This window comes from Hyaena hyaena, unplaced genomic scaffold (genome assembly GCF_003009895.1).
Source record: "Hyaena hyaena isolate Hyena2069 unplaced genomic scaffold, ASM300989v1 scaffold_3, whole genome shotgun sequence".
Classification (NCBI taxonomy): domain Eukaryota; kingdom Metazoa; phylum Chordata; class Mammalia; order Carnivora; family Hyaenidae; genus Hyaena; species Hyaena hyaena.
The window spans coordinates 10,131,440-10,156,300 of record NW_024080635.1 but is presented as its reverse complement, the minus strand read 5'-3'; the positions used below and the strand labels follow the sequence as shown (position 1 = coordinate 10,156,300).

At 52.4% G+C, this 24,861-nt stretch overlaps 1 protein-coding gene across 3 annotated transcripts in view; it reads right to left on the bottom strand.

Annotated features, from left to right (window-relative positions):
• Positions 1 to 11,857: 11,857 nt before the first annotated feature.
• WNT4 (Wnt family member 4) overlaps positions 11,858 to 24,861 on the bottom strand; it is a 29,553-nt gene continuing 16,549 nt past the window's right edge. For 2 of the 3 annotated variants that reach the window (XM_039234068.1, XM_039234053.1), the window contains exons 3-5: positions 15,796 to 15,927; positions 15,540 to 15,682; positions 11,858 to 14,926 (exon numbers count right to left, since the gene is read on the bottom strand). In XM_039234068.1, the coding sequence (XP_039089999.1) occupies positions 14,459 to 14,926; positions 15,540 to 15,682; positions 15,796 to 15,927 (743 nt within the window). In that variant the 3' untranslated portion in view covers positions 11,858 to 14,458. The remainder of the gene's footprint in view (positions 14,927 to 15,539; positions 15,683 to 15,795; positions 15,928 to 24,861) is intronic. The other variant, XM_039234062.1, reaches the window with a different exon arrangement.

Below are 24,861 nucleotides of genomic sequence, written 5' to 3'. Positions count from 1 at the left end.
TGGATGTATTGTTTGTTTGTTAAACAGATCAGTGTTCACGATCACAGTTTTTCAGCAGGTTTTGTAAACCTAGAAGAGGTCTAAGGCTATAGTGAATGCTGACCCAAAGTCACATACAGCACATTTAGTGACAGAACCAATCTAGGTGGTGTATACAGTCCAGGGCTTTGTTCCCATTTCACAACAGAGGATGTTCAGTTTTTAAAAAGACTGGATGAGCAGTTCTTGTTAGTGAAGAGTAGCAAAACTTAGTATTTACTGCATTATAGGGAAACTGGAAGTGTGCAGACCTGAGGGAGTTTTTTCCCAGAGGTTGTGGGCCATCAGACACCTGTCTAAGTGGAAGGGAGACTGGAAGTGAGGGGAACAGTCAGGTGGCGCTTTCAGCTTTTGAGCTCAGAGGAGATACAGTTACTGAACCAGGGCTTGCAGGAGAGTGTGTGTTTTGTACAGTGGGTCTGACTTGTGATAATATTATACCCAAATGATACACATGCTGTTTGCATAATGGTAGTGAGAGCTTATTCATAACTGTTTTTCAGGAAATTTAGGCTCAGAGTAACTTGCCCAAGCCAAAGCTTCACAATGATGAAACCATGATTCAGCCCAAGATCTGATTCCAAAGCCAGTGTGTTTCCCACAATTTGTGCTGTCCCCCAAAATGTGAGTGAATATTCTCAGTAGGGTTAAGCTCAGGCTGGAGGCACACTTTAGGAAGACCCCTGTAAAAAGAGAAAAGATCAGAACTGGAGGCAGGCTGCTTCTCTCCTGTTTTTCTTTCCTAGAGTCAGTGGGTGTGTAGGTTCCTTAAGGTAGAAAGACAGGATCGCTACCTTTTGGAGGCAGAGGCTATCAGGACTTGAGGTGAGGATGTGGAGCAGGGTTAACTCAGGCGGCCTTAGGTGGGACTAGTCTTCATACCAGTTTGAGTTGGTTCAGGTCAAGTCACCAGTGCTGGGACTGACAACAGCAGATGACTCTGTCCATTGAAAAGCCAAATGGAGGGGTGTCTGGGTGGCTTGGTTGGTTAAGCGGTCGACTCTTGGTTTTGGCCCAGGTCACGATCTCAGTTTGTGAGTTTGAACCCCATGTTGGGCTCTGTGCTGATAGCGCAGAGCCTGCTTGGAATTCTTCTCCCTCCCTCTCTCTCTCTGCCCCTCCTCCCTTGTTTTCTCTCTCTCTCTTAAAATAAATAAATAAACTTTAAAAAAGAAAAAAAGAAAAGCCAACTGGAAGGGCCCTGAGAGGTTATTTAGGCCAAATTCTTACTCTTTTGGGATGGGGTGGGGTGAGGTGCAATTGCTTTGTTTAGATCTAATTCATATACCACACAGTTTACTTATTCAAAGTGTGTAATTCAGTGTTTTCAATATATTCACTGATTTGTGCATCAGTGATTCCCATATGTTTTAGACCATCATCTTTAGAACAGACCTCAGAAAGAAACCCACCCTGGGGCGCCTGGGAGGCTCAGTCGGTTAAGTGTCCGACTTTGGCTCACGTCATGATCTCACGGCTCGTGGGTTCGAGCCCCGTGTTGGGCTCTGTGCTGACAGCTAGCTCAGAGCCTGGAGCCTGTTTCAGATTCTGTATCTCCCTCTCTCTCATCCTCCCCTGTTCCCGCTGTTGCTCACTCGCTCTCTCTCTCGCTCTCTCTCTCTCTCAGAAATAAATAAAAACATTAAAAAAGAAAGAAAGAAACCCACTCTGTACCCTTTAGTTGTCGTCACCTCGTGAACCTCCTGCCCCCTGGCCCCCAGTCCCTCCGTCCTTAAGCAACTAATCTACTTTCTCTTGCCATAGATTTGCCTGTTCTGAAAATTTCATATAAATGGAATCATGCAGTGTGTGTGGTCTTTTGTGATTAACTTCTTTCATTTAACATAATGTTTTTAAGGTTTATCCATATCTTGGCATATATCAGAACTTTGTTCCTTTTTATGGTGAAATGTTCCATTGTGTGATTAGAGATGGTTCATCTTGTCTAATTAACTTACCTGTTGATAGATTGTTGTTTCCACCTCTTGGCTGTCACGCATAGTGCCTGTGAACGTTGGCGTACATGTTTTTTTGTGTGGGCTTCCAGTTTTCAGGTGGAGAAATTGACTCAGGAGATTCGCCCAGTTCTCCTTGCTGTGCCCAGTGTATCCTGGGGCTGGAGGAGGCTGTGGTGTCATCTTCTTGACCAGATTGGTAACAGACAGGGGCTTGCAGTGTGTAGAGATTTTTGGATGAGCTGAGGTTGTCTTTAGCTTGAGGGCCTCTTTCTCCAGGAGGAGTGATAACAAAGGCAAGAGGGTGGACTTCGGGATCACATCTCCCACTAACCTTCTGTGCGGCCCTGCACAAGTGACTTTCCTTCTGTAAGTCTTTGGTTTCCTATTTGAAAAATGGACTTAATGCCCATCTTGCGGTATTATGAACACTGGCAGTAAACCCAGCATAATGTTTTGTTGCTAAGTGGTATTATTTAGGAAGATACTGGAGGAGCAGAGGTGGACCTGTAATGCTCCAGATGAACCACTAGATGGCAGAGAAATAGCAAGAAAAGTCTGGTTGGTTGTACCTTGGGACATAGCTAAGTTTCTTGAGTTTCTCTATCTTTCTCATTGACCCTGGGAAAAGAGTACAGACTCTCAGATTGCTGGGAAAAGAGCCCACTGCCCACAGTCACTTGTCACTTGTACCTGTAGCCTGTACTATAATTCTTAGAACCATTATTACCCTCCAGAACCAAGTAATTGAATTTCTCAAGTAATTGAATATCTTTCATTTATCCTGTAGCCAAGCATCAGTCTTTATTCTCCCCATCTTAAAACATTGGATCGTGAATGAAACTTTGGTGCAGACTCTGTGGGGAGCTTGTAGACCAAGACATCTTTTGTTATAGACAGACACACTGTGTCCCTTTACAAGCAGCAGCAGCAGCATCAAGGTTAGGTTGCCAGGGGAGAGTGAAACGTCCATGTGTGGGGTAGGAGTTGGAATTGGCTTATTTCAGGGCTGTAGGGAAGGTTTGGGTTGGTTGGAATGTATGCAAGCAGAGAAATCCTCTTAAAGGTGTACACTAGGACTGGGGCATTAGGCCAGAAGGCCTCCACATTTTCTTATATTAAAAATTTTTTTTTAATGTTTATTTTTGAGAGAGAGACAGAGTGCAAGCAGGGGAAGGGTAAAGAGAGAGAGGGAGACACAGAATCTGAAGCAGGCTCCAGGCTCTGAGCTCTCAGCGTAGAGCCTGACGCAGGACTCAGACTCACAAACTGTGAGATCATGACCTGAGCTAAAGTCGGACACTTAACCAACTGAGCCACCCAGGCACCCCAACATTTTCTTAGAATTCTGACCCTCATTGGCTAAAATGGGTACCTAAGGGGAATCTTTAGCTTTTTTCCTGGGCCACTTAGAAAGATTTCCAATGGACTGGTTTCTCCCAGCCTCTTCTTGCTCCCAAGGAGGGAACTTGCATATCTAACAGAATTGAGGCTCCCTAATTTGCAACAGCCTGTGAATAGAGAGTTAGGGGCAGATTGGTGGGATCCTGGGCAGGAAGGTAGCCTTGAAAGATCACATGGTCCATATGTGGGCAGATGAATGTCTGAATTAGCAGGGAGCTAAACCAGTAGTTCTGAGGCTCCATAGCTGAGGGGCCTGGGTCAGGCCTGAGGCTGAAATAGACCCTGGCCATTCCTTACCAGTTCACTGGTAGGCGGTTGGCTCTCTATGGTCACCTTTCTATGTCTTTCTATGTCTCTGTCATCTTAACCTGTGTATAAGCCTTTCCTTGTATCCAGTGTGCTGTTAAGCACATATTGAGTTCAGATGTCTGAACGGAAGAGAGGCAGAGAAAAGAGAGGGGGTCAGGAATGCAGAAGAATCCAGCAGGGGGAAAAAACATGCATTGGTCATAACATCTCATGTTCATCTTCCAAAAAGTCTGTGAGGCAGTAGAACAGGTGTTTATTTTATAAGTGAGAAAACTGACTTAGAGTTCAGCTTCTATAAGATTTCACAGATTGAATCAGAATCTTTGGTTTTTAGTTCCATGCTCCCTCTCTGCTTGGGCAACTTACCTCCGTGTGGATGATGCCCTTTTTCTACCCAGTGGCTTCTGTGTTTAGAAAAGGTAGGACTGGCGTTTCACTAATTCACGAAATGGGTAAGATTCATCCTTAGTACCTCTTATGTCCATTTTCCTTCCGTGAAGCCACGCATCCTTGGGGCAGGTTGTTGCTGTCACTTGTTCAGATTCAGGTGGAAATGACCAGCGGGAGACCAGGCTGGCAGCTGCGGCTTCCAAACCAGATTTGGTTTCCAGATTACAGAGTCTGAGTTTTGCTTCACTCATCTGAAGTTTTCCAATCACATATTAAAGGGTAAGCCACCCTCTTTGGGGCTGCAAAGCAGGACATGAGGAAAGAAGGAACAGGTAAAAGCCCATGTGCATGGAAGTGTAGAATTACCACAGTGGTCTCAGGCTTTGGGGTAGAACAGATCTAGGTTTCAAACCATCTGTGCCATCGAACAGCTGTGACTTTGGACAAGTCCAATAACCTCTCTCAGCTTCAGTGTCTCCATCCCTAAAGTAGCATAGTTGCTATGCTGTAGGGCTAGTGAGAATTAGAGATGTGTACACAGAGAAGGCATGCCCCTGAGTGACTGTTGTGTATCTGGGTTATTTGCAGTCTTTCCTGGGTGCTGCCAATGAATGGACCCTCGATTGCCTTGTGCTCTGGTGAGCTGAGAGCAGGCATTTCAGGCCTGGTTCTTGGGAAGCTCACCCCAGGGGTGATAGAATCTGATTCATTTGTACTTTCCCAGGAGAAGGGGGAGGATGTCTTTAAACTTCTTGTTGGCTGCTGGGCCCTGGGACAAAAGGGAGACAAGCCCCAGGGCTGAGACAATCATGTCTTTATTATCTCAGATGTCTCAGGCCTGTCCCCCGCCTGGAGATATATGGCCGGGAAAGCTAGCTCCACGGCCTCGGCGCGATTCCAGGTCCTAGGAATGTCTGGCTGTTTTATAGCAAACAGGATCACGAACAACAGCCCAGCATCGAGGCATCTCCGCCCCAGCAAGCTCTTCCTCTCTGCCAGCTAGTAAAACATCAGGACCTACAGCAGTGTGACACAGGGCTCATGCCTCTGGGGGTCCCAGCAGCTTGGCACAGGGCAGCAGTGCCGGGCAGTGGCAAATCCATCTCAGGCTCTGGGCCCAGGGCTGGCAGCACAGGACTGGCCATACCCAGGGAGCATCTTCCAGGCCTGGCTCTGCCTAGCCCAGTTCTTACTTGCAAGCTGTGGGCTGCTCTAATTCTTACTGGCTTTTCTCTCCCCTTTGTCCCCTTGGGAACAGCTGCAGGGAGCCACTGTGAAGGCTTGTTTACAGATGCACTTGGCACAGGATGGGGAGACCAGCAGCGATGAGTCCTTGAGTTCCAACTTCCAGCTGCTCCCAGGTGCTGGGGAGCCTTTCACTCTGGGCCCTGAAGAAATGAGTCCACACTGTTGTCTTTGGCTGAGGCTGTAGGGACGCGGAGATGAGACCACGAGGCAATGGGTCAGATGGCTGTCCAGGGCGTCATTTATAACGAAGCCGTGTGGTCTGGCCCTCTGGGGAGGCCTTGCGCAGGGACCAGGCCTGTGGACCCAGGCTGCAGCTCTTCTCTGGGGCCTTGAAAGGGTAGTGAGGTCCCACCATCCAGGCATAGTAGTGGATGAAGATGGTTTGATCTGTTTTCCTGCCTCCTTTGTTCTGGAGAAGGGGTCCAGAACAACAGCCATGTGGCTGTGGTGTTAGCTTTTGAGGCCACTCCTGTGCACCCCTTCGCCAGGCAGGCAGCCCGGTCTGGCGTTCCGCAGGTGGCTGCATTTTGCGTTCTCTGGAATGCATGCCTTGGTTCATTTGGCGTTCATTCAGCGATTCTGGACAGCAGCCTCCCTGCCCCTGCTTTGCCCATGTAAAATAGAAGATCTAGATTCCACCTTGAAAGAGATCCCCGTCTGAGAGGGAGGATATGAAAGTGTGAGCAATAGTGTGTGTGGTGTAGTGTGCCCTGTACCGCAGGGGAAGCACAGATCTGCAGGAGGGGCCCCCGCCCATTTTTCTGTAGCATGTGTCCTCTGCCCAGCTGCAATCTGGGGAGTCTGTCCTGAAACGCCTGGCTGAGCCAGGCTTAGGGTAATGGGCAGGGCAAGGTGGGGAGGGACTGCAGGAACGTTCTGTAATGTTAATAGCAGTGGGACTAGCTTAATGGCTGAGTACCAGTGCCGGCTGAATGACCGGCAGGGAGCAAAGTGCTTTTCGTGCTTTAGCTTCACAGTAGCTCACTTTCTAACCCAGGAGGCAGGTCGAACGACTTACCTGAGGCACACAGCCAGGACACGGCACACCTGGGGTTATTGGACTCCAGAGCTTATAAGCACTAGACACCCTTGGGGGGAAGCGTTCCAATAGCCCGTGGACAAATGCATATGTAGTTTGAAGGGCTTATTTCGGATACCAGATTTGTTTTAAAATGTCAGAGCTAACAAAGTAAGTTTTATTTCTAAAGGCAAGGGATAATGGGCTAAAGGTCGAGATCTTCTTTTCCTGCTAATGAGCTGATGCCTCTGCTTGGGGAGCTGGATGGAGTGCTGACTCTTGAAGGCAAGTTGGAGATGAGGAACCTGCTTTTCTCCTCACCATTCTGGGGGCCTCCTGTCGCACTAAGGCATGCTGTGGTGGCAGGTGGGTGCCTGAGCAGCTTGGGGACTGGGAATCTGTGCCATGTTGCTGAGAGTTGAGGAGTGGGGTGTGTGTGGGGTGCTGTCATCACACATGGCTATGCTAACTGGGCAGTGGGGAGAGGATTGTCCATGTCCTAGGCCAGAAGTGAGGGGTTTGGGACATGGGACTGTTTCCTGGACACCCACCTCGATTATGGTTCAGTTTTCACAGTAGCCTTTGGAATGGTATGGTGGGGGGTGAGCTGAAACTCATGGGGGTTAATTCATGTGAGGTCATCCAGCTAGCAAAAGGCCTGCAGAGGCTCATTCCCGTGTTGGTGCCACGTCGGCACTCAGGCTTCTGCCACCAACGCTGTGCCTGCTCTTTTGAAGGAGTCTAAAGTCCCTTCCCTTATCCCCTTCTGATTTGAATGACTGAGCTGCCCTCTCGCTCCCTCTTTCCAGACCAAAGTAGTCTGAATTCTTAGCAGCAGCCTTGCATCCTCGTGGTCACTTCTCTGGATTTATTCCAGCTCTGTGATGAATCAGAGGGGCAGCAACGCACCCTGTCCTGGCCGCGGTAACCATCAGCCGTTCCTGAAGCTTCCCAGGTGGCTCCCGCCGCTGTCCAGGAAGGGCGTGAGGAGGAGGCCCAGGCTTCTGGAGGTGCTGGAAGGAGGGAGGAGAAGGGATGGAAAGACTCCCAGGAGAAGTGAGACCCAGCAAATTCCTTACAGGGCTGGGAACCTACAGTGCCACCCCTGCACGCTAGCACCATTTCCGTCACTCTTAAAGAGCCACGTGCTGGCTGATGACAGCCATTAGTGTCCCTTACAGTCCACGAAACCCTTCCCCGTTCAGTGTTGCAGTTGGTTCCCTGGCAGCTGAGAAGACGGGGTGGGGGTAGAGGCTTTGCAACAGGACTGGGTCTGGTTCTGGCTCTGCCATTGTCTTCATCTCTCTTTTACTGATGGGATTTAGACGTTATTAGCTTGCTTCATGCTCCACAGGTTGTCAGCAGTGGGGTGGGAATGAGACCTGAGGTCCTGCTGTCTGGAAGGGGCCTCATGAGGAAGGGACAGGTAGCATCCATAGGGCACTGGTTAGGTGCTGCTTAAGTCCTGCCTAGGAATCTCCTTGTTTCTGTGTACTTATTATATGCTTTTCCTCAGTTTCTCAGTAAAAGAGCTTTTTGAAAGGTAGCTCCCGTTTTGGCTGAACTGAAGGGAAAAAGGGGTCATCTACTCCGTTATACCTTGATCCAGGCTAGATGTCCAGGTGCGGGAGCAGCCCAAAGAGAGTTCAGGCCCCGGACTGTCAGCCCTTTCCTGCTGGGGTCGAGAGCCTGATGGCCTTTCTGGCAGGCTTGGAACTGGACCTACACCTTCTTTTGCCACACTAGCCAGGGCAGGGGGCAGGGCTACTGCTTCCAGCTGTGGCTTTGTTAGCCTTAGAGAAAGCTATCTACAGAGCAATGTATAGGTCCCCAGCAGAGTGACAGAGTTGACATAGCCCAGCCAGAGACCTAACGCTGCTTTGTGGGGAAGGGTGGCCTCAAGGCTCGGAGGCCCTTTGGCCCAGGACTGTCAAAGGTAGGTCTAGGCCAACAGTGGGGTGAGGGAAAATGGGGACAGTGGTGGGACTGGAGGAGAGGCCTGGTGACACACTCCATCCTGACTAGGAGTCTGAAGACATGAACTCTGTAGGCAAGTCTCTTCTTTCTGTGGGCCTCAGTCACTTTATCTATGAAACTGCCTCTCAGCTGGTTTATCCAATAGGAAATACTTAGGTACTGTTGCTTGCTTGTGATGATTACATGGGATAATGTGGTAGGTGGTGGTTAGTGTGGGTCTGACCGCATGGTCAGTCGGTGCTTAGTCAGTGTGGTCCTGTTGCATATTGATGATCACAGCGTCCTGAGGAGCCCTGCTCATTCTGGGAGGCTGTGTCACTTTCCCAAGTGGAAGCTCCAAGGAGGCTGCCGTTCTTGATGTTGCGGAGTCCAGAGGAACCTGAGTAGATGGAAGAACCAAATTGAAGATGGAGGGTTTGACTCAAAAAGGAGATGGTCCCTGGCTGAAGGCTGTTGGAGGTGGAATCAAGAAGTGTGAAGCAGTAGGGCCTTGTCTAGGGCCTGGGCTCTCCCAGTAGTTGCTGGGTTGAACTAATTACGTCCAGTAATTCCTGGTCCAGGACCAGCCTGTGCCAAACTTTGTTCCCTATCCTTCCTGCCTCCCTTGGTGCCGTCCACCCCATTTGTCAGTCTCTGGACCTCAGTTTTTGTCTTCTCCAGGGTCTCTCTCTGTCTTCTTGGTTGTGGGGCTTCTTCCCTAGCCTCTCCAAGTCTGGGTGTGTTGCTCGTGGGACTAGAGGCTGGCCCTCCTCCAAGGTCATACACAGTCTGGTCTCCCACTGGACCATGGACCCCTCAAAGGCAGGGTCTGGGTCTGAATTGTCTCTTAGTCCCTGTGTCCAGCATGGAGCTTGCAATCCCTGGGTCCTGACCAGAGGACCGAGGCCCCTCTGGGCTTCAGTTGTTAGGCTGGCCAAGTCAGTGCAAGCCTGAGCTGGCCCTTCTCCCTCACAGGTGGCATGGGTAGGGGTGGGGGCGGGTGCTGAATCAGAGTATATGGCTCCTTGTGTCCAGCTTCCTCTTCCTGGCTGGCCCAAGGCTTGGGAACAGTGGCTGCCTTTCTGGGGCAGCTGGGGCGCCTGGCCAGAGTATGCTCTGTCGGGCACTGTCAGCTCTTCAGCAGGCCCCGGTCCTCCTCTTAACCTAGAGAAGGCCCCGGGTTATTGGTGTTATTTTTGGCGGACCACCGGGCCCCTCAGCAAACAGGGAGGCGAGTGTGCACCCGGCCTGGGCCTGTTTGTGTTGGCCTCGCCAGGCGGGGGATTAGCTCAGCTGGGCTGCTAATTGCCTCCGAAGTGCCGGCCGGGTTGCTGACAAGGGCTGGGCCTTTAGGCCCCTCCTCCCCAGCAGGCACTATGCCAGGCTTGGGGGCCTGGGCCCAGGAGGGCCCCCTCTCTCCCCTGTCAGCGCCTGCTTGGCCTAGACCCTTGAGATGCGGGCAGGGGGTCACCAGGGCTGGCGGCTCAGGAAGGAGTGGGGGGAGATGCCTATGAAGTCATTGCCTGGGCCAGGGCAGGCCACACTCCTCCCCTTCCCTCACATCCCTTAGACCCCCTCCTCCTTTCTTGAGTCAGACGTCTTCTGGAGCTCAGCACTTTCTCCTTTTGCCAGGAAGCTGTTGGGCTCCTCTGCCCGGACATCCTCTGGTCCCTCAGCACTGTCCTCTCTCTCTCCTTCTGTGTCTTCCTCTCTGTTCCTGTGTTGTTCCTCCCAACTTTCTGCTTTTCCCTCACTCTTGTTCTCATTCTTAGCCCCTCTGAGTTGTCCAGAACCCTGTACTTCCTTCTTCCCCTCTGCCTGCCTGTGTTCTCTTGCCCTTCCTTGGCCCAAGACCTCAAACTCTGCCTCTGGCCTCCCTAGACGTTTCTTGGGCCACTGGCTGTCAGGCCGGTGCTGAGAAGGACATCCACTTTATCACAGCCTCCCAGCTTTCCCAGAGACCTTCAGGCCTGACCTGTGAGGACAGCTGTCAGGAATGGATCTGGACACAGGCTCTCTCCATGAGCTGACCTTGCCTCAGAGGCCTGAAAGCCTTTCATCCTCATAGGTAGAGCCCCTGGGCCGCACTACATGTGCTTCCTACAGCTCTGACACTCCTTCCTCCACTCCTTGGCCCCTGTTTTCTGTCCTAGCCCTGCTTCTCAGCCACATTGAGACCTAGTTTCAGCCTCTCATGCTGGTGTCTAGGCGCAGCTTTGCCATTGCCTTGCTTACTGCTGCCTGAGCATCCTGACCCCTGGGTTCTCTTGTCTCCTGACTGGGGAATCTCTGTCCTGAGACATCTGTCGGTTTCTGATTTGGGGGATGGGGCCAAAGTAGGATCACCTGTCTTTAGCTCCTAACGGTCTCTCATTTCTTCCTTGTAGCCACCTTAACTGCCTTCTACATTCTCGAAAAGGGAATAGAAATGTTCATAATAGTAGCTGCCATTTGTTGAGCTTTATGCGTTTTATTTAACATCGCCAAGAAACAGGTTCTATTACTGTTTAGCCCCACTTGAAGTTGGGGCAGGGGGAGCAGCCCCATATTAATATCAGAAGAAGGAAATGAGTCCCCCGAGAGGGATGACGTGTTACCCAATATTTCATATAGTGAAGGAGTGGCAGCACTGGGTTCTAACCCATGTCTGTTCAATTGTAAAGCCTGGGTCTTTTTCCCAGTTCTAGGATATGGTTGAGTATGGAGACCATCACCTCTTTGTTCAGCCGTCTTTGACCCTCTATATCACCAGTTTCCCACTCTGCCTTGACCTTGATTTAAGGACGAGGTGTCCTTTCTCTCCACCCATACTCTAGATCCTTCTCTCCCTCCATTGTTCCCTTCCCCAGTTCTTCACTCTGCTGTCTTAAAAGCACTTGCCTCAGCCCTTTTATTATACCCCACTAAACTTGTGGAAAGCCAAGCACATAGCCATCTAACTGCTTCCAGGCTGGTGTGAATTTGCTACAGGGGGTGGGGACTGGGGAGACAGGCCATGGCTCCCTTGGTAAGGACTTCACTAGACTGAGGTTCCTGAGAAGCCACCTTGGGTCTTCCCAGCAGCTCTGGCTTGAGTTACACGGAGTTTTCCATCCAGACTTCTCATCCTGACCAGGCTCCAATTCTCGAGTGGACTTTTAGCCCACAGACCTCAGATCCCTGTGTCCTTGGGCAGGAACTAAGTTCTCTCCAATTTGTTCTTTACCTTCTCTGTTGGCACCCACTTCACCAGACCCTCCTCTCTCATCGTATCTGTTTATCCTCTATATCAACGCTTAAGAAGGGTTCTGAGCCAAGGCTTAAATAGCTGATTGTGGCTCCATGAAATGCAACTATAGCCTCATGTGTGAACGGGGGATTCTAGACAGCATGTAGGTGGGTTTTTTCTGTGTGGCTATCAAACCAGTTGTTCAGAAGGAAAGAGGCCCAGGAGGGTCCCCATATCTAGAATTTGTAACTATTTATCTGCCTTTTCCATGTCCTTCCCCACATCTCTCTTCTTCTCCCTTTTTCTACAAAAAGAAAGTCACTTTCACAATTACAAGATAAAGAAATAATCATTTTATCGTGCATCAGACTATTTCACGGGGGTGTCACAATGGCAAGGGGCCTAGTATAAAAATCAGAGGATGGGTACGGGCAGCAGAGGGGTAGCAGCATCCAGAGCTGGGGCTTATCTAGCCCTTGGCCTCAGAGGACATCACCTTTGCCTTGTGGAGACTAATGGAGAGGGTTTTGGGCAGGATTTGGGTCCCCTGGCCAGCTTCCAGAGCGGATGGGCTATGTAAGGCGTGGGCTCAGGCCTCCTCTTTATTTGGGACAGTTGGGAGCTGGGTGTTTCCAGGGAAGCTCCATTTTCCTGTGTCTGTGGGTCCCTTTGGCCTTTGGGATGCTGGTGATGGTAGGGCTGGGCAGAGTTTCCTAGAACCTGCTTTACAGAGTTCTGCTTTACAGAGTTCATACCCTTCAGAACTCCAGGGTGGTCACCTTTTTTGAGAGCGCCCCCAAGCAGGTGGAAAGGTGAAGCCTGTGAGGGGACAAGACCCTCACTTCTTCCTGGGGCAGAATCCATAGTACCAGCATCCAGCCTGGACCTCCCAGGCCCCTGGCTCTGAGGACAGGATTTGGGGGTGGAGGGAGAGTGGCTCTGCCCTGTCTCTGGAGGGGGAGGGCTCTCCCATGCTTTCTTTGTCTGGGTCTGGCCTCTGCCAGGGAGGGATGGCATTTTCCCTGGCATTGAGTAGACAGCTGAACAGAGCCTGCCCGAGGAGCGAGGAGCAGTGAGCCCAGCTGGGCCGCTGTGGGGACAGTTAGTGGGCTCAGCTTTCGTCCACATCAGAGCCTGCCTGCCCCAAGATTACCCCTCATTCCAGTGTGGCTGCAGCATCTCACTTGGTTTTGGCCTTCTTGGATGGACATTGAGCAGAGAGTTTGGCTTGGGGCCAAGGGTGTTGACCCTTTCTTCGTGAGGAAGCCAGCACCCGGAGGCACAAACCACAAGGCATGGAGGAGAGCTTGTACAGGCCGGAGCCCATATTCTCAATCTGGGACTTTGAATTCAGACATGGAACCCTCGAACCAAGAGCCTGGGGTCTGAGAACCTCCAGTGGGGACCCCAGAGCTCAAGATTTTGAACCAGGAGCCTGGGGCCACATTAAAGGGGCAGTTGGGAGCGAGCTTCTCTGGTGGTTGGGATCCCATCTGAGAAGCAGCAGCAGGGTCAGGCCAAGTCTTGCTGTGTGCATGTCCTGCTCACAGAAGTTTGGGCTGTGTTCCTGCCAGTTTGGCTGGGGCACAGGGCTGGCCCCAGGCTGCTGGTGCTTTCTCTGGGGGACTCTTCTTCAGCACCCAGGCTACCTGGGGGCGGGGGTGCCTCGGCTGCTGACACCTCACTTCGTCAGCTTTCTAGCTATCCACCTCTTCCTCAGAGCCTCCTCTGTGCCCTGGAACCATGTGGCTTCTAGTCTAGCCTGTGGTCTGTGACTCCTGCTACTTCCTGGCTCCTCTTCCCCCAGCCAGTGTCCCCCTCCCCAAGGCTCAGACTCAGGGAGACCTCTAGTTCCTGGGCCTTTGGGTAAGGTGCCCAGGAGGAACCTTGGCTGGAGGGCTCTTCTGGCCGTGCTTCTGATTAGCTTGCTCTGGGACCTGGCCTAGCAGCGCCCCTTCTGCTCTAAAATGGGCACAGGCATCTCTGTCTTGTGTATCTCCCAGGACTGCTGTCATCGTCCTATGGGATGGCCCAGCACAGGGCTTAGACCATGGTGTTTGCTCAGTAAATTTGGTTCAGTGAGTGAAATAATGGATGGGAAAGGGCTTTTCCACTGGCTGGTTCCTCTGCATGAGTGATGTCCATTCTTCATCTCACAGACGAGTGGCACTGCGAGGAGACACACCTTGAGGGGTTACTGCAAAGGCCTGGCTGGGACCTCTGGTCCAGGGTGGCAGCTGGTGCTCCTTCCTGGGAGCAACCAGGGAGTGGTGGCTTTGATTGGGGAGGCTGGGCAGGCTGGGCTCCAGGGTGGGACTAGGGCCTTCTCTTGACCTTGTCTCCCCTGCTCTTCCTGCCTGGAAGGTCCCATAGAGACTGAACCTCTAGCCGCCCATGGAGGGCCAGATGAACCCTTTGCCCTTGAACTAGTCTCTGCCCATTCCCTGTCCAGGGAGCTTAGAGACCAGGCTGCCAGGCTGAAGCTGCCAGGGGCCAGTGTGTATGTGCAGGGGTGCGGCTTCCTTCAGAATGGCGCTGATTTCCCCCTGCCATGGGGCCACCTCCTTCCCTAGATGGCAGGGTCAGTAGGCATGTGACCAACACTCCTTGTTACCAGCTTAAGTCTCTAAGTAGAAAAAAAAGATACAGATAACAACTGAGTGGTCAGCAGTGGCCACATGTGGATAGCCAGAGGCACGAGCGCGATCCCTTTGGTCAGTGGCAGCCACAAAGGCCCAGGCTTCAGGGAGGCCCTGGCTGGTGCCCTCGGGGCCGCCTGCCTAGTTTCAGCAATAAATAACATGAAGACCCAAAAACCAAACTAAAACAAAAAATACAACCAGTATCTTTTGGGGTAGGTGCGGGGGCACTGTTTTAAGTTACTGGCCTTCCCTGGGCCGCGAGGTGGTGGCTGGCGCAGGGCTGGTGCTGTCACCGGCATGTGTGCAGCTCCACCAGGCGCTGGCACTGCCGGCACTTGACGAAGCAGCACCAGTGGAACTTGCAGCTGCAGCGCTCGGCCAGCTCCACCTGCGCCGTGTGGAAGCCCCGGCCGCAGCACAGCAGCTCACAGCCGTCGATGGCCTTGGACGTCTTGTTGCACGTGCGGCCCCTCGTGCCCAGCACGCCACTGCGCATGTCCTGCTCGCAGAAGTCCGGGCTGGGCTCTAAATACACCAGGTCCTCATCTGTGTGCGGCTTGAACTGTGCGTTGCGTGGCACCAGTGCCCTGGAGGAGCCCACGCGGCGTGGCTCCACCTCGGTGGCGCCGTCGAACTTCTCCTTCAGTGCGTGGCCCACCTGGCGGAAGGGCGGCACGGCTCGCCAGCACGTCTTTACCTCACAGGAGCCCGACACCCCGTGGCACTTGCACTCCACCCGCATGTGTGTCAGGATAGCCTGCAGGGGGTGGGGAGGGGAGAGGGGCCATCAGGAGATGGCAGGGGAGGCTGGGGCGGGGCCAGGGATGGGGGGCATGCCACAGAATGGGAGAACAGTGTCCTGCTTCTGTATTAAAGCACCTGTTGTGTGTCGGGTTGGGCTAGTAAGCTGTGTTGGGGACAGTCGAAGACATTATCTCTGCCCTTGGGGCACTTGGATTGATGGAAGAGAAGCCTTTCAAAGGGCATCGTTATGGAACTGAGTGGTGAGTGACCTGATGGGGGCTGGGATGGGAGAGAGCATGGCGGCGGCAGCGGCTGCGTTTGCAGGGAGTCTGCAGGGGAACCTTGAGGAGTGGGTGTGGAGAAGGCAGATGCTAGATCTGTGCGCTGACACAAGGTTCAAGTCCTAGCTCTACTGCTTGTTAAGGGTGTGTGTGTGTCACGCGCTGTGGCGTGACACCCGCGCACCGGTCTGCTCCTTTGCCCGCCGCCCCGTACCCCTCTGGCCCACGCAAGTGGGAGCCTGCACACCCGTTCCCAAGTGGCACGTGGTGGGAGAGTGTTCCGGGTTCCCTGCCGAGCCCGCCCCCGCCCTGGTGGTGATAGTGGCAGGGCAAGTGCCACGCTACCTTCCTGCCGGCCTCGTTGTTGTGGAGGTTCATGAGGGCGCGGCTGGATGAGGCCCCCTTGCTTCTCTCCCGCACGTCCACGAAGGACTGGGAGAAGGCCACGCCGTAGGCGATGTTGTCCGAGCATCCCGACCACTGGAAGCCTGTGCGGCAGGGGGGGAGGGGGGTGTATACAGTGGCCGTGGTGAATGGGGGGGGACTTGCACCCCCCCCCCCCAGCCTACCACTCACGGCCCTCCCCACCTCCCACACTTACCCTGCGGGCTAACTCCATGCACCGTCCGGTCACAGCCACACTTTTCCAATTCTCCACTGCTGCATGCCCGCGTCACCGCAAAGGCCACACCTGCTGAAGAGATGGCGTACACGAAGGCCGCCTCCCGAGTCCCTGTGGGAGGCAGACGGAGGGCAGGGCTGGGTCCCGGTGCTCCGCCCAGCTCCCTCCTTTGTTGTGGGGAGTAGAACCTGGGAGCCCCTCGAGGCACGCCCGTGGAGATGGGGAAGCAGGCCGGCCCGATGGCTTGGGGGTACTTCGACACTGTGCGTGTCTGCCCAGACCGGCCATCTAGTGTGCTTGTGGTTCACGCTGCATGTGTGCCAGTTGGCTCATGTACTCAGCACCCATGAGGTAAGGAATCTGCAGACAGATTAGCTGTCTTGTCCCGAGCCACACAACACATGGCTGAGCAGGCAGATAGTCTGGCTGCAGTGCCCTTACTGACGGGGGACGCTATCGACACGAGTGGCTAACATCATCATATGGAGACAGGTCCGGCTCACAGGTGAACTGACGGACCCAGACTGCAAGAGCCCTGAAGCAGCAGAGCTGGACCAGCAGCCCGGGCCTTGCTCCCTCTAAAACCTGCATTCTAGGTGTGCCTACCCCCCAGCTGGCCCCCTGTGCCATCCCCCCGCCCCAGCCCTTTCTGCTGAGGCCGTCTTGCTTCCTTACACCTCTGTGACAGCACATCGTAATAGCGACAACCCCTACTGTTTACCATGACCAGTGCTTCGGAGAGGATGCCCCCTGCTACCGGGGAGCTTTATTTGTGCCCATTTCACAGATGAAGGGCAGCTTGGGGAAGAGGAAGTAATTTGCTCCCAGTCACCCAGCAAGGAAGTGATAGAACCAAGACTCAAACACAGGTCTGTCCGCCTCTGCTGCCTGTTCTTCCCCTTCCGTCCCATGACTTCTTAGTGGTTCTATTTTGGTGCCTGCCCTCCTCCCCTGCCTGAATGGGTGTTTTTATCCTCCTAGGAACTGTGCCTCGGGGTGTAGCTGCTGTGGAGCCTCTTTCTGGGGCTGTGGGTAGTGGTGGTGGTGGTGGTGGGGTGTGTGTGTGTGTAGTGCATGTGCGCGTGGCTGCCTGGGTGTGTGACCAGACAAGCCCTGCTCCTCTTCTGCGCCCTGTGAGGGCCTCTGTGTGCTCGTGACTGTCTTTCTGTCTCTTGCTGGAGTGTCTGTGTCCGCAGGAGTGGAGGGGGCAGGTTTTGGCCCCATGGTTGGCAATTACCACTGTGACACCCAGGCCTGTGCTCTTGGCTGCCCCTGGGAGCAGTTGCCGTGGTCAGAAGGAAACAATCACCTCCTCTGTGCCCATGTCTGTGGACAGGCAGCAGAAGCTGAGCGCTGGGGTGGATGGCTTCGGACAACCTGTTCTGTGTTCGGCCCTTGAGCTGGGGATACCGCCCACCAGCCCCTCTCCACTGCCCACCCTCTGTCCTGGCTTGGCCATTTTGGGCCAGCATCAGGGGGCTTGGCTGGGGCCACGGGGCCTCGACAGCCTGAGGTAGAATCCTCTCCAAGTTAATCGAGGTTAATAGCAGGATCATGTTGGTTGGTTTTGTGCTGTGGCCGCCCAAAGAGGGACGACTTCAGTTTCTGGTATTTCTGGTATTTCCAGGCCTGAACCAGCACAAATCTTTGCCCCAAAGACTAAGGGGGAAGGGAAAGCAGGAGATAGGGCCCATGGGACTGGGAGGGTGGCCCCGGCTCTTGGCTGGGCATGGCCCTTACTTCTACTTCTCTGGGCTCTCGGGGAGCCCCTGGCCCTCCCTGGACGTCTGGGCTCATCTCCCCTGAGTGCTGGTAGCCCTGGTGTGCCAGGTTCCCTGTGAGTTTGCTCAGGGAGACCTCTGCCTCATTCCCCAAACCAACCTCTATCTACCAGGACTCCAGGTCCCCCTTGCTGCAGCCTCAGGAACAGGACACTGGTTTTCGCAGCTTGGGAGTGGGCCTGAAGGAAGAGATTCTGGAAAACCGTAAGAGCTAAAGCTTATAGAGAGCTCTGTCTGTGCTGGGCACTGACTTAAGGACTTGACATAATTTATATACTCTTCATGAACCTATGGAGAAGAGACTTTTAATCCTCTTTTTATAGATGAAGGAGCTGAGGCACTGAGTAGTGAAGCAGCATGACCAACAATACCCAGTCAGGAAGGGGCAGAAGTAGAATTTGAGCTTAGGAAGCTTGGCTCCAGAGCTTTCAACCTTGACATTGTCCTCCTCATGGAACCTGGAGCCTGCAGGAGTACACTCGCAGTGGATCTCTTTCTACCTCCTGTGTGAGAAGCCAGGAAGGGCTTTCTTGGGTCTACCCTAAATCTTACGTGCTGTAGGACAAGTTCAGTCCCTCCTGTGGGCTCCTCACTGGGAGATGGTGACCAGTTGGCCTTTGTTCCACACAGGAGGCCCCAGAAGACCTGGAGAACATGGCTGAGACACCATGCCCCTAAGGCCTGTAGCAGTGGCTCCGCCAGCCTTTTCTAACTGGCTCTGGGTCCCAGCCCTTTGACTGCAGACTCCAGGCCCCTCCTTGTTCCTCTCTGCCTGGGTGCCCAGGCTGGAGCTTTGCTCACTAATGGGGCACCTGGCAGAGACTGCCATGACACAAGGGGACTATGGTGTGCCTACAAGCCTCACAGAGGGAGATCCCCGTGTGTTGTGGGAGACAGCTGCTCCCTGGTGGGGGTGTCTGCCGCAGGGAGACAGGCCTGGCCTTGTCCTCCTGGGACATCAGAGCTGGTAGTGAGGCAGACCTCTTGGTGCCTGTAGCTGCCCTGCAACCCACCCGCCTTCCATGAGGCCATTTGCCCCTCTCCACACTTGGCTTCTTTCTTCCTCTTCCCTGGGCTCCAGCGTGTGTCCGCTGGGTCCCACCTCCATGCCATCTTTCCAAGGTGCCAAGGCTGCCTGGGGCTGGGAATTCAGAATTGTCCTGTGGACCCAGAAATAGCTCCCCTTTCTGAGGACTACTAAGTGCAGGGCCTTTCCAAGCACTGTCTATGGCTCATGACAACCGGGGCAGCCAGCTCTCTCCAGCCCTGCTCTGTGGAGGAAGGGGTGAGGCTCCGGGGTCCAGGTCCCTCAGCCAGTCAGCAGCTAAGCGGGGACCAGAACTGAAGCCTGGTTGAGTCAAGGCCCTACCGTTCTGAGCATGTCACGTGTGACACCCTCCTGCCCCCGCCCTCCCAGATGTGGGAAGGACGGATATTCGAGCAGGAAGAAATGTTTGGAGAAGAAGTCGTGGACGCCGAGTTGGGCTGGAAAAGAAGCCACAGGCATAGTGATCCCCTGGGCACCAGGCGGGTGTCCTGGTGGAAGGGTTATTTGAGCATAACTCATGTGTTTCCAAAGCAGACCCGGGGTGGGGTGGAGGGAGTCCTAGGAGGTGGGGCAGGACAGGCACTGGGCTTTGAGAAAGACACTGCCCTGTGCTCTCCCCTTCCCTGCACCCGGCCTGCCCTCCCAGTTTCCTTTGCTCTCTTAGTTGCAAAGGCTCACCCTTTCTTGAAACCACCTCCAGGAAGCCTTTGGGATTTAAGAGATGATGTAGGACAGAGGAAAGAGTAAATTAAGACTCTTACTAATGGTGTCACTCTCCTCTCGGAGCCTCACTGTCCCAACTCTAACAAGGGGAAGATAGTGCCATGCAGGCAGGCCAGACCCCACCCTTCTCCCACATTTCCTGCCCACCATCTTGGACCTCCCAGGGTCCCCAGCACTCTAGCTGGCCGACCTGCTCCCAGGATCCGAATCAGGCCGCGGGTACTTTTATCATGTAGGTGTCTTGCCTGTTTGTCTGGCCAGGCTGTCCCCATGCTTCTCCTTTGCCTCCCAGCACCCAGCACAGGGCGGCACACAGAGCAGCCCTTGGAGACGGGGGTGGGTAGTGGAAAAGAGTCGGGATGTTCAAGCCGCAGGTCAGATCTGTTCCTTGCTCTGCCAGTTCTAGATGTGTGATTTCAGTTTTCCTGTCCATAGAACAGGGCTGATAAGAGTACTGACCTCAACAGGTAGTTATGAGAACCCAATGAGGTAAAATAAAGAACGTGCTTAGTCCAGTCCCTGGCACTTACTGGGTACTTGAGACAGACTTGGTGATTATTGCCGTGATTAATGCCATTTTATTCATTTGCGAACAGGTATCATTAGGGTCCTTACACTCTGAAGGCCAGGCAGTTGGCTGTGTGTGAGCCTGGGTTCCTTAGGGTAGAGACCCTTCCTCCCTTGCTCGCTCCCTCACCAAACATTTATTGATCACCCACTGCAAGCCTGGTCCTATGCTGAGCTCTGGGGAAAATGAGGAGGACTTGTCCTTAAGGAACTCCCAGTGGTGAAATGTCTCTGGGAAGCCACCCCAGCCCACCTGTAACAATCTGATGGCACCTAAAGGCTGGCCTGGAGGTCGCTCGGAAGGAGGGCATGTTCTCACCTTCACTGGGCCCAACATGATGCCAGTATTGAGATCAAGGTGAGAAGACAGGTTTTGGTAAGTCACAGCCTAGGACTGAAAGGCGTTTACTTCTTTTTTTTTTTTTTTTTTTAATTTTTTTAAATGCTTTTTATTTATTTCTAGGAGAGAGAGAGAGAGACAGCGTGAGCAGGGGAGGGTCATAGAGAGAGGGAGTCACAGACTGAAACAGGCTCCAGGCTCTGAGCTGGCAGTCAGCACAGAGCCCGACGTGGGGCTCGAACCCACGAACCGCGAGATCATGACCTAAGCGAAAGTCGGACACTTAACCGACTAAGCCACCCAGGCGCCCCGAAAGGCGTTTACTTCTTAATCTAGCCTGATGTTACAGTCAGTAAAGGTGTCCAGATGATGTTAGACACACAGAGGTGGGGAAGGTGGGCCTGGGTTTGAATCCTTGCTTTGCTTCGGCCAGGGCACCCCATCACCTCCCAACCATGGCAGCCAGAGGCTGGAGGGCCTCAAGGCTCATTGAGTCCCCTCCTCCTTGGTCAGGGTCACAGACTGAGATGCTGAGAGGCAGGCAGAGGCACGGCATTGCCCACAGGAGGGAAGAGGAGAAGAGGAGTTTGTACTGCTTTGCCCACCTCTCCCTGCCATGCTCTGGGCAGCCTGCTCTGAGACCCCAGTGTATCTTGTTCATGGCGACCTTGAACCCTTGCCAGACTCTGGCTTCTCCCTCCCATCCTCAAACATTTTTTTTTCCTCCAACACATATTTATCAGTGGCCTACTATGTGCAGGTGCTTACTCTAGACTCAGGGACAAAGCAGTGACTAAAACACACAGGCCGTCCCACATCTGGCAGTTATCACCTGTTCAGCCAAGAACTGCCACGTGCCCTCATTCCTGGCCACACTGGATGCTAATTTCCCCAGATTTCTGGTGGATTTTTCTGCCTGGAGCACACAGTTTGGCCCTCACTTACATGGTCCTCATTGGTCACCATTATTTTACTGCCCATCTTGCCTCAGTAGGCCCGGAGCAGGGTGGAGGTGGTGTGGGTGCTGGGGTGCAGAGCTAGAGGCTGCAAGACCTCAGGCAGTATCCGCCTGTGGGGCTCAAGTGTCCTCTAGCCCTTCAGAGGCATTGTCTCTGAATCCTGATGGAAATCCCAGGAGGCTGGTCCTGATTGTCCCCACTTTATGAGGCTAGGAGAGGGGATGGACCTTGCCTGGGATCTCAGGGCCAAGAGTTGGCAGGTGCCAGAGCTGGGTGTGTGTCACCACCCTCTGCTCGCCGGGCCTCCCTTCTTGGCAGTAGAGTGGGGGAACACCACACATGCAGAGTTGTCATGAGGCTGCTCTGATGCAAGACGGCACACAGGTGGCCGTCAACAAAGGGGTTCCTTTTCTTCTCTGAGTAGCCTGGCTCCTGGGCCTCCTCCATGTCTGAGGTCTTGACCCCAGCCAGGCAGCTCATGAATGTGGGCACCAAATCAAGCTCACCCTTGCCGTCACCCCAAAAGCTGGTGGCCACCAAAGAGGCCTGCCCAGACTGGCCGCCGCCGCTGTGGCTGTCCCCAGGGATAGCAGCTGGCGTGAGGATGGCTTCTCCTGGTCAGGGTGGGCACTCAGGATTGCCACCCCACCGTGTTATGGGACCTTTGTGATGGGCCCTATATGGTAAGCACATGTGCTGGTCTCACTGACGTGAGGACACTGCCACTAGGGGTGATGCCACTCCTCCAAGGTCACCCCTGCTGTGCTCCCCCTGCAGATGCCTCCTCTTGTTCAGTAGGGACAAATCAAGACTTTCCCAAGACGGCTTTCGCCAGGGGGACCATGAGGAACGCAAGAGTGAGGAGACGGAGCTCAGACTCCTCCTCCAGACAGCCCTGGTGGCTGCCTCCTGTGTGGCTGCCATGACTCAGCCTCGAGGGCGCTGGGTGCTCAGACTTTAGTCCAGAGCTGTTTTCAGCCAAGCCTGATAGGATTCTGTTTCCCCAAACTTGCGGAACCAGGGATGAACCCCTCCTGCTGCAAACACAGGTGAGGAAGGCACTTTTCCACGGGGCTGCTCACTGGCTTCAGGCCAGCACCGAACCCATGCCTCCCTTTCTTTGCCCTTTTGAGTCCTTGCTCCAACTTGCTTTCTGTCATTGGATGACATCCATTGACTGTCTCCTGCCATGTGCTGGGAAACAGGTAAATGAGACATCACCTCGCCATGGAACAGTTCAAGGTTTAGTCTAAAAGGTGTAATGAAAGCTGTGTGAACACAAATGGTTTAGACGTGTGCGTGACTATGTGTTAACGGGGAAGGAGAGAGAGATTGAGAGAGAAATTGATTAGGCAGATGGGCTAAAATGAAAACAGTTGGTGAATCTAGGTAAAGAGCATTATGGGAACTCCTCATAGGAAAAACCAAGTTCGTATATACAGGAAACAGACTGGTGGTTGCCAAAGGTGGGGGCGAGGGGGTGCGGAGGTAAGTGAAATGGGTGAAGGGGATCAAAAGGTATAAGCCTCCAGTACAAGCCTTACAGAATAAGTAAGACATGATGATGTAATGCACAGCATGGTGACTGTGGCTAAGAGCACTGTGTTGTCTATTTGAAAGTTACTAAGAGAGTAGATCTTAAAAGATCTTAACTTAAAAGTTGATGGGTGCCAATCAGACCTACTTGGTGATCATTTTCTCACATATACACATGTGGAGTCATTATGTTGTACACCTGAAATGAATATAATGTTGTATGTCAATTATACCTCGAAAAGAAAAGTAGCTGACTGAATAAATCCATCACCTGGAGGTGAAAACATTGTTTTGTAACTTGCCTGTACATTTAAAATTATATCAAAACAAAAAAATACAAGGGCACCTGGGTGGCTCAGTTGGCTGAGCGTCTGACTCTTGATAATGGATCAGGTCATGAGGTTGGCGAGTTTGAGCCCTGTGTCGGGCTCCATGCTATCAGTGCAGAGCCTGCTTGGGCTTCTCTCTGTCCCCCTCTCTTTGCTGCTCCCCCACTCATGCTCTCTGTCTCTCTCAAAAAATAAACTTTTAAAAAAGTTACAAAAAATTGGCACAAAAACAGACACTCAGATCAGTGGAACAGAATAAAGAACCCAGAAATGGACCCACAAATGTATGGCCAGCTAATTTTTGACAAAGCAGGAAAAAATATCCAATAGAATAAAGACAGTCTCTTCAGCAAGTAGTGCTGGGAAAACTGGACAGCGACAGGCAGAAAAATGAACCTGGATCACTTTCTTACACCATCCACAAAAATAAGCTCAAAATGGATGAAAGACCTAAATTTAAGAAAGGAAGCATCCAAATCCTAGAACAGAAAGCAGGCAGAAACCTCTCTGACCTCAGCCATAGCAACTTCTTACTCAGTACATCTCCAGAGGCAAGGGAAACAAAAGCAAAAATGAACCATTGGGACCTCATCAAAATAAGCTTCTGCACAGAAAAGGACACAATCAGCAAAACTAAACGGCAACCAACTGAATGGGAGAAGATATTTGCAAACGACATATCAGATAAAGGGTTAGTATCTAAAATCTATAAAGAACTTATCAAACTCAACACCCAAAAAACATAATCCAGTGAAGAAATGGGCAAAAGACATGAATAGACACTTCTCCAAAGAAGACATCACTCATCAGGGAAATACACATCAAAACCACAATGAGATACCACCTCACTCCAGTCAGGATGGCTAACACTAACAACTCAGGCAACAACAGATGTTGGCAAGGATGCAGAGAAAGAGGATCTCTTTTGCACTGCTGGTGGGAATGCAAACTGGTGCAGCCACTCTGGAAAACAGTATGGAGATTCCTCAAAAAATAAAAAATAGAACTAGCCTACGACCCAGCAATTGCACTACTAGGTATTTATCCAAGGGATACAGGTATGCTGTTTCAAAGGGGCACATGCACCCAGATGTTTATAGCAGCACTATCAACAATAGCCAAAGTATGGAAAGAGCCCAAATGTCCACCGACAGATGAACGGATGAAGAAGATGTGGTGTATATATACAAGAGAGTATTACTCAGCAATCAAAAAGAATGAAATCTTGCCATTTGCAACTACATGGGTGGAACTAGAGGGTATTATGCTAAGCGAAATTAGAGAAAGACAAATATATGACCTCATATGAGGACTTTAGGGTACAAAACAGATGAACATAAGGGAAGGGAAGCAAAAATAATACAAAAACAGGGAGGAGGGACAAAACATAGGAGACTCTTAAATATGGCGAACAGAGGGTTACAGTAGGGATTGTGGGACGGGGGATGGGCTACATGGGTGAGGGGCATTAAGGAGTCTGCTCCTGAAATCATTGTTGCACTATATGCTAAGTAACTTGGATGTAAATGGAAAAATAGATTAATTAAAAATAAATGAAACATTTAAATAAAGAAATAATTATAAAAAGCCTCATAGGAAAAAGCAACCACCAGTTTGTAGGGGTGAGTATTTGGGGTGGAGGAAACAACATGTGCAAAGGCACAGGGGTGTGAAAGAGCCTGACACATGAAACCCTGCTGATCTACCCACCACTGCACCTAAAACACCAAACATGTATTGCGTGCGAGCACCTTACTGTGCT